The sequence below is a fragment of the Hydractinia symbiolongicarpus genome, chromosome 2 (assembly GCF_029227915.1).
Source record: "Hydractinia symbiolongicarpus strain clone_291-10 chromosome 2, HSymV2.1, whole genome shotgun sequence".
Lineage (NCBI taxonomy): Eukaryota > Metazoa > Cnidaria > Hydrozoa > Anthoathecata > Hydractiniidae > Hydractinia > Hydractinia symbiolongicarpus.
Genome location: NC_079876.1, coordinates 30713881 through 30723305, shown reverse-complemented (window position 1 = coordinate 30723305; position 9425 = coordinate 30713881). Strand labels below are relative to the sequence as shown.

The following is a 9425-nucleotide window of genomic DNA, read 5'->3' as shown; positions in this document are numbered from 1 at the left end:
TAGTAGTGTCCTGAAGTGCACTTTCTAAAAACAGCAACCAATTGTTTTTTTAGTGTGCAACGATATAAAAATGGATATGAAATAATAAAAAATGTCATTATTAATTCGAAAAAAGATTCTTAATGCCTCTAGAAAGTTGACACAACGCAATGTAGATGATGTCAAGTACTTGTTAAAGGATGACATTGGTGAGGGTGTGTTGGAGAATATAAAGAATGCTACAGAGCTTTTAGAAGCTCTTGAAAAACACGGATATTACAGCCCGCGTGATTTAAAGGGTTTATTGGAGTTATTGGAGAGTATAGGTAGAAATGACATTGTTGTTGACTTAAATGGTGAGAGGAATGGTAAGTTTGAAGCCTGCCTGTAAATTTTGTTCTGTTTTATTACTATCTCGCTTGCAAGGATAGTATTGTTTTCCAAATGGAGCTAAATGAAAATTTAGCTTGTGTTTATTGTGGTTACTGCAGTAATGTCTCTGTTGCCTTGCACTTACTAATGTTCTCGGGATGACATATAAGGTCATTATTCTTATTTCTCTGTTGTTTAAAAAATAGACCACTTGTGTTTAATTAAAAATTCCAGCCTGGTATTTTTATAAAGCATGTTCTTATAAAAGAAAAAGCATGTAGATGTGCACTATTCTCACTTTCTTTACATTTTACCTACCTAACTGTTCTTCTTGCTTTGCTTTTCTTAGCAACCCTTAACATGTCCGGATAACCACCAGCGCCCTTTTGTTTGTTTTTTGTTATAACCACGATTTTATAATAATTTGGTTTGTTTGCTGATGTATCAGGTTAAAAAATTGGCTTACTGTTTAGAAAAAAAAGATAAATGAAAAACAACAGAGAAATAAAATAATGATCAGGCCCGGTGTGAATTTTGATATTCTTATAAAAAAGCGTGTTTACCGTTAACCATCACATTTGTTTCCTCAAAAAATTATTTTTTAAAAAATATCGCCCCATTTAGCCGTTTTAAATTTTTCCAAAGCTAGTGACTACATTTAGATGTCTTAAGTTTTTATTGTGTACAAAATGTTTTTTTTGCAACTTACCAGAGTCATTTAAGAGGCTTCAAAACATAGTAGCATGGTTTGTGGTCACAGGCCAAGTAGCGAACACAAATTTGGTTTTACCAACTTGGTTTTTCCACTTGCGGGAAAATTAAATATGGCTGCACTAATTCCGAAATGGCGTATTAAACAACAGAATTGGGTGTGAATCTAATGTAGTTGCCAAGATGGTTTTATAGCTTCTGCATCTTGGTGTTCTTTTAAACAATCTTATAGCATCTTACAAAAAAAAGGCGCAAAAGTATTTTTTATTTTTAATGTCTTAAAAATGCACATAGTGTTGATGTGATATACTTTGGGAGTAGAAAGATTAAGTATGTTACTTTCGGCCAGTCAAGAAAAAATTTATTTAAAAATTTACCTTGTTTTCTTATTATACTCATCTTTTGAATTCCCTTCTTAGAGTGGCTTCTTAGAGTGGCCCATTTTTTTCTTTTCTTTCTCAATAGACTATTATGTATTTTAAGAACTTTTTGAATTATAATTGTTCATACAGGAATGTTTTTGACCAAAAGTAAAAAGGCCTTCGTCTTGTAAGCAAAGTGGACTTAACTGATCATACTTACAAAAATATTTTTGGCTATATAGCATTGTAAATAAATTTATTTTATTTTATTAGATAAACTTGAAAAGGGTCCGGACGCTCTCAAAAAAAGTAAGTCTTGTTATCTCAAACTTAAATCCATCATCCTTATCGAAACTTCTGTTTTAAATTTATATTGAATTGATGGTTTAGCTCTCAAAGAACACAAAACTGCTGGTGGGTATGTTTCAATTGTGGTGATTGATATCATTGCTAATAGAATTGCTGGAGATTGGAAACGTGTAGCCCGATTTTGTGATACAGAAGAATCAACTATTGATCAGATTGATTTAGATTGTCGCACCATATATGAAAAAGCTACAAAAAGTTTACACACTTACTTTAAACAACACCAACGTGAAGTGACATGGTTAGAGCTAAAAGAAATCCTCAAAAAATTACCCAGAAACGATATCATTAGAGAAGTCGAGAAAAAATGTCCAGAGATTATCAGTATGCTTATTTTGCTCTGTTAACTTACTCATTTTAAACGAGTGAAGACATTTATGTAACACTGATGGCAATAGGGATTCCCATTAAATTTTAACCAGCTTGGAAATGAAGTTGTGAGTTGATACTTGTGAATTAATACTTGTTTTATTTTAGTGACAAAACAAACCAGCCCTGAACCACAAGAAGAATCTCTATCTGTAAACCTTCCACCAGAACAACCAGTTGGTACTAACCCGCAACAAAATTATTTTCAAGACGGTCAGACTGAGAAAGAAAAGGAGCATCTGGATCCAATAGCATATGCAGTTTCAGGATCAAGTATGACTTGTTTTCTCGTTTTCTCCCAATTCGTTGTGATAGTTAATCAAAAAAAATGGTTGAAAATTGCAATAAGCACCATGTCAAAACATTGATGTATATTCTTCCACTTAGTATTACAGTAGATATATTTTAATCTTTTTAAAGGTTTTCACTCTATCAGAGATGTCATGAATTCTCGGGAGTTTTAATAAACTGTCAAAATGTTAGGAAAAATGTTGTCAATTATCTATTTTCTTCCAAAGTATTGGCTAGAATCGAATTTTAGATTTTTTTCTTAAAATTAGCTAAAACTAAATCCAAATTCCACGAAAAAAGTTATGCAAAAAATGTTAGTTTAAAAATTGTCTCCTTGAAATTCGTTGGCGTTAATGTTAGTTTAAAATTCGTCTCCTTAAAATTCGTTGGCGTTAATGTTAGTTTAAAAATTGTCTTCTTGAAATTCGTTGGCGTTAATGTTAGTTTAAAATTCGTCTCCTTAAAATTCGTTGGCGTTAATGTTAGTTTAAAATTCGTCTCCTTAAAATTCGTTGGCGTTAATGTTAGTTTAAAAATTCGTCTCCTTAAAATTCGTTGGCGTTAATGTTAGTTTAAAAATTGTCTCCTTGAAATTCGTTGGCGTTAATGTTGAGTCCTGCTAACATTGTTTATCCTAGCATACAATTTTTCTTTCCAAGTAGAATTTGTTTGTTATCATCTTTTTTAAAAAAAGGATCAAACCGTATGTCTGGCCTAATTATTACTAACCCTTCATTTCTCGCTTATGGGATAGTTTCAGTGTTTTTTAAATTTCTACTCCAAAACCTAAATTTACCTAAAGTTGTAAAAAATGTGGGGAACCCCGTTTCTGCAGGACGTGAAAAATATAAAAAGATTGCCATCACGGGGATTGTGTTTGACGTATATAAAAATTGCCATTAGGGGGTTGTACCCCAATACACCTTTCCCGAGACCATGAGTCATACTTTTTTTAGCATAGTTTGTTTAATTTATGTGTAAAAGTTTAACTTAATACGCCAACAGAAAGTGCTATTTTGAGGAGATATATATCACAGTTAAAGTCTTCTTAATGCTCAAGTTACCATGTCCCGCCTCGTTTTCAAAAAGAGGTTGGACATGCCACAAATCTTTAAATTAGAATAGCAGGTTGCTGCATTGTTTCGAAATTTTCTTTGTTTATGACATTTTGATAAGGAATTCAAATCTGTTGTGCGTTTTTCATAAAACTCAACAGAAAAAGTTGCGGCACAAAAAGAATAAGTCTCGGGAAAGGTGTATTTAATTTTAATTTAAGATTTAGAATCTGTTATCTGTTTAACCGCGTCATATACACAAAAATTGTTGATTTGCACTCCTATATTTTTAATTTTTTTTTCTTTATAGATTTTGAACCAGCATTGGTAAAACAATTGGAAAATACAAAAGTATGAAAGACAGAATGTTTAACGAATATAGCAAAATGTACGTCAACCGAAATAATTAAACTACACTGCTACTTATTTTTCAGTACAAAACCAAAAATTCGCGAAACAATTATTTTGTTGTGAATAACGATATAATATAATCGTCTTCTTTTTTTAAGTAATCAATTTTGTAATTAATACCTTCGTGCTTCAAAATTAGTTTGCGTTCGTGTGTGAATGATTTTTATTCTTAAACAATATTTTCGGACAAAGTGAAATCATGTTTTAAGTTTTAAATTCCACTGTGCGTCTTTTTACGTAGAAACATCTTTTTATTTTATCTTATCTCATCAGAAAGTTTTTTCTGTTATCTTGATTATTTTTATCACTTTGTCATTTTTATCTTATAAATACGCTTTATACGCTTTCTGTGCTATAGAAATTTTTTGTGACAAAGCGCTTTTTTTACACTATGTTTCGTTTGCTTGCCATAATCTTCGTGTTCTTCTTTTCCCCTCCTCCGCATATTCTATTTGACTTCATTATCGAATGGACAGGGCTTGTCTCATTAAGGAGGAGGAGGACGGGTACATGTTTTTAGGTGATAGTGATGGTGGTTGTGGGAGGGGTGGAAAGGACTTTATTCAGAGGTCTGCAATAACTGGCTGAACTTTGTGCCGTTGTTTTCTTTATCATAGTTTAAAAAAGTGGTAATTATTTTTTTTTTGTTGCTCCTGATTATAATCGACATGGCTTGAAATAATAATCCAGCATGTCATTGCTGTAATTTCTATCAATCCCGTACCGTATCTGCGTTTTTCATATTTCCGCCGCATAACAGCGTAAAGGCGAATCTCCACTGGACGATTTTTACGACGATCGCCATCAGTACCCAAATTCGATTAGTCGCGATTTTCGTCATGACGAAAAGTTGAATTGGTTTCTACTTTTCGTCACAAAAATCGTCGCGAAGATCGTCCAGTGGAGATTCGGGTTAAGTAGCAGTTTACAACTATTTCAAATGTTAATGGTAATTTCTAACCGTTATGTGCAAGTTAATATTTACATCCTAACTGATGCAGGAAAGCCGGGAGGGAAACCAAAAACAGACGTGATTGTGATGGAATATCCACACGATGCAGGCAACTGCTGCATTGTACGTTTTGTGTCGGATTATGTTTCCCTTTTTTACTGTACTTTGCATAACTTGGATCTATTATGTAAAGATAAATAAATAATAAAAAATAAAACCCGGCTGTCTTTGATGCTGTCCCACGAGCCAATGTCTTTCGAACTTTAAAATATCTGTTTAAAACTTGTCTTCGCGGCGCATGCGTGAAGACAAGAAGAGGTAGTTAGCATCTGCAACCTTGGACAAAATATGTATAGGCTTTTTAACTTCCCCCTTTCCCTTAACTTCAAGGTTGAATTTTGAAGGCCAGTCTCGGATTTGGCTGCAACACTGAGCTTAGGGGAAAGGGTGTGTTAAAATTTAATACTTGTTCACTAATTTATGTCCAAAATTGTGGAAAGAAGATTTCCAAATGCAAACTTCCTCCGCGGAGAAAGAGATTCTGATTTTCCTTCTTTTCCGCGCAACGAAAGAAATTGTTGAACCTAGTTTTTTTTAGCATATTTCTGTGACTTTTTTTAAAAAAAGTGCTAATTTTCTTCTTTTGAAAACACAATCCTGACCTGCTTTCCATGCATTGAAAAACAATTTCACCTCTCCAACCTTGTATCCAGGGCTCTTTTTCTTTATCTGAAAATCTTGGACAAAGAGAAAAAGAACGAGGTAGCATATCTCTCTAGTAAACCCGCTTTTTTCTAAGGGTTGAAACGCAATCCTCGCAGCAGAAATAATAATGTTAACACGTTATAAAGTAATTTACTATTTTTACAAGCTCGTGAGCTTGTATTAAAACGCAAATTTGTCCTACAAGAATGGAAATTTTTGCCTCTCTGAGCACCGACACGGGAGTCGTCGTGTGTTCGAATCTCATCTTGGTAACTATTTTTACTTTTTTTTTCTTTTTTCTTTTTTAAAAAGATAAGACAAGTGTTCAAAACACTTGTTTAACTAACTAGTAAAGAAAGGTGTTTCAACCAAACTTTTTAAAAGTGAATGTAGGCAGAATTAACTGAATTAATGAATTTCGCAAATTTTGGGGTTTGTGGGTTTGTAGTCTTTCTTCTTCCTGTCAGTCGGTTCACCCAAGACGGACCCATCTCACAAATAAATTTTGAAAAATAAGTGTGTAACAAATATTATTGCGTATCTGAATAGTAAAATATGTCGTGTCTAACTTCGTAACAAAAATCCCAATTTGATAGACAGCTTTTTGTAAACTTTATTCGCGAGGTTGTTTGCGTATATCATACGTCTTGTTTATAACTAGCAAAAGTGTGTAGAGCATATTCCTTGATAGATCGTAACTCGATCAGCCAGACTAACATTTTGTGAAAGAGTTCGGTGCTTGGTGGTAACAGTACTACTGCTTCTTCTCCTTCCTGTCATTTTTAACTACTTTAGCCAGTTCTCTAAGAATATGCAATCATATTTATTTCGAGATTCTGCGATATTAAAATAGGTATAAATTATGTGTTTCGTTTTTACGGAAAAATAAAAATTTATCAACAGCGAAAGAAATTACTTTTCTGTCTCATAATTTAGCGCTAAACAGATAGTTCGACATAAACTAACAACACTACAAATTGCAATCTCGTCCACAGGGGTTCTTAAGTAAGTGCTAGTGGCTTTGACATCAGGCAACAAACCCTGGGGACGAGGATGAACAAATTGCGCTAGAATGGATACTTGAACTTACAGTACAATCGTATCAGCCGATTTCTCTTCTATTAGCTCTATCTCAGAGCATGCTTCTAAAATCAGAAGAAAGAGACTCTCTTATGGCTATGTTTTAAATGATGAGATGGAAAGCATTACATCTTCAAATCAATTTATTAAAATGCATTGAGAAATCAGAAGTAATAATGAAGAAATTTTCTTCTAAAAATTTTTTACCATTTACATTTCAACATCATATTTACATGTTCGTCAAGTTATATTTATTAGTTCAATGACAGAAGGTGTAAGATGATAAGACTGCATAGTTTTCTACTTTTACCCTCTGCCATTTTATTCTATGTACCGGGGCCGGGCGGGGTTATATGTTTATATGCTAACTGTAAAATTCTGTTTTTATTGTGTGTTGTAAAACTTTTTATCTGTAATTTTGATACTTGTATGCAACCTTGTTCCCAGGACATCTTGTATGTTTCTGACATCCGGGGACAGCGATACAAGTTATTTTTTGATGAAGAAAACACCAAAATCCCCCGCTTGACTTAGATTTAACTAGTTTTTCAGGATCCGAATTATTCGGATATAATAGTGATAATATTTTCCAAGGAATCTTTTGGTTGATACAGTAAAACCTCTGTATAGCAGACACCATCGGGACCTCAAAAAAGTGTCCGCTATATAGAGATGTGTCCGCTACATAGAGGTTTCTCCCAAAATAAGCTCAAATTTCTTCAAAAACCATCCCGGGGCTATTATGGCATATTGAAATCGACCGTAATGTGTATAAGAGCCTGGTTTTGGGAAGAAAGAAGAACAGTGAAGACAATATATTAAAGGTATGCTACCTTTCTTTTAAAAATAAAACAAGCTCAAGACTTGACAAAAAACATTGCCTGAAAAAGCCATAAAGTGGCTGAAAGATAACATACAAAAGATTAAAGAATTATTAAATAATAATGTAAAAACTTGTCTTAAGTAAATATGAAGAAATTCTAACCCTAACCCTAACCCATTTCTAAGCCTGTCCGCTATAGAGAGGTCAGTTCCAGGGGGTAATGTCAATAAGGACCTTGAAATGATGTCCGTTATATAGATGTGTCCGTTATAAAGCGTCTGCTACATGGAGGTTTTGTTATGAGAGTTTGACCGTTGTTTTATCCGTTCCCAAGAAGTGTCCGTTGTAGAGAGCTGTTCGCTATAAGGAGATTTCACTGTAGTCGAATAGTCTATCGACTGTTTTTATTTTGGCACAGGGGAGAACAAGCCCATGCCTTTACTACCGACAAGTCGGAAAAGTGGGATGCGGGATGCTGACCAGAACACAGGATGCGGGATTCAAGATGCGGGATGCAGGGCACAAAAAATCATCGAAATATAATAATGACTGTGCCAATGTTTTTTTTTCTCGCCATAGATTCAACGCACGGAAAAAATCGATAATAATCAAATACATTTTCTTACATTTTCCGAGTTTTAGCAAATTCAAAAGAAGTTAATTATGAAAAACACAAAGGATAAGGGAAGGTGACTTTGCTTTGAAAATTTTTAAATGTGCGAAGTGGGTAGAAAGGATACCCTTCTTCAAAAAGGGATTACTTTTTGCTAGTGTCAATTAGTACAAATAATAACCAAAAATTACTTTCTGCTCTTTTGAGAGGATTTAAAAATTTTCAAATATATAGCAAAAACCTCATGAAAATTAATTTATATATTTCCTTTTGTTTACTTGGTCGTTTGATGGGAAATCAACCAATAACACCAATGGGAATCCATACTAACCGATATTAACGGAACAGAAAATTTGATTTTGCAATAACATTCATTTCTTTCGTTATGGTGCGGCAAGTGATCAATGTTGAAAAGTTGCGCGAATCAAATTGAAATCAAAGTATACTATGTGCATAGATACCAGGTTCTTTGAAGAAAAAAATGTCTAGACGTGAAGTTCGATGCAAAATCAAAAGAAACAAAACTGCGCATGCTCAGATACAATTCGCCGTTGAATTCGCCGTTCAATTCGCTTCGTGAAAATCCCCCTTTATAACTGCTACTCGCCAAGCGCCAACGAATCAAAATGCTTGTTTTTTTTATCACGGATATTTTAAGCACACGCTCAAGTGGAAATCGATCAATTCATCAATAAATAGTAGTTACCGGTATAGCGCAAAACCAGATAAATTCAAAATTTAAAATGTGTAATATCCCGTTCCAAAGCAAAATCCAAAATCCAGTTACAAAACCGTGTCCAGTAGAATAATCGAAATATGTTCAAAATCCAGAATCGAGTTTCATAATACAAAATAATATTCACAATGATAAAAATAATAGCTTGCAATCATACAAAGTTTAAAACACACTAACTGGCAAACTATTCGCGCATTATTCGCGTGCAAATGCGTCAAACTGTTCATCAAACAGCTCATCAAACTGTTTGATGAAAATTTTATCAAACTGCGAATGTTTGATGAAATCGAATTTTCCATTTGCGTCAACTCGTTTCATTAACTTTTAGCTTTAGTTCTTTTTTATTTTTAGCATCCGTTTTCTTCTTCTCTTTCTTTTTTTTGGCAAACAAATCCCATTTTTGATCTCTGTTTCACTTTCTGACGTTGCCATTTGGTCTTGTTCAACGTTCAATGAATGACCGAATGAGCATTTGTTTTTTGGAATATCAAAAGCAGTATTCGATTGTCGAAAAATGTTCGAAAGACGTTCGAAACGTTCAAAAGACCCTCCACTGTTGATGTTTTTTGCACTCATCGCGGTTATTACAAATGACTGTTT

The 9425-nt window shown here is 33.7% G+C and overlaps 1 protein-coding gene across 1 annotated transcript; it reads left to right on the top strand.

Annotated features, from left to right (window-relative positions):
* Positions 1–4613, top strand: LOC130630638 (uncharacterized). The gene is made up of 5 exons (XM_057444208.1): positions 1–347; positions 1698–1733; positions 1815–2114; positions 2268–2432; positions 3816–4613. The coding sequence occupies exons 1-5, from the start codon at positions 92–94 to the stop codon at positions 3860–3862; spliced, it is 804 nt and encodes a 267-aa protein (XP_057300191.1). The 5' UTR covers positions 1–91; the 3' UTR covers positions 3863–4613.
* The last annotated feature ends 4812 nt before the right edge of the window (positions 4614–9425 follow it).

Bases quoted from the DNA above. Each gene is read 5' to 3' on its own strand.
- LOC130630638 (XM_057444208.1), top strand. From the start codon at position 92: ATGTCATTATTAATTCGAAAAAAGATTCTTAATGCCTCTAGAAAGTTG. The intron at 348-1,697 runs GTAAGTTTGAAG...TTATTTTATTAG, and splicing joins CTTAAATGGTGAGAGGAATG to ATAAACTTGAAAAGGGTCCG. The intron at 2,433-3,815 runs GTATGACTTGTT...TTTTCTTTATAG, and splicing joins ATATGCAGTTTCAGGATCAA to ATTTTGAACCAGCATTGGTA.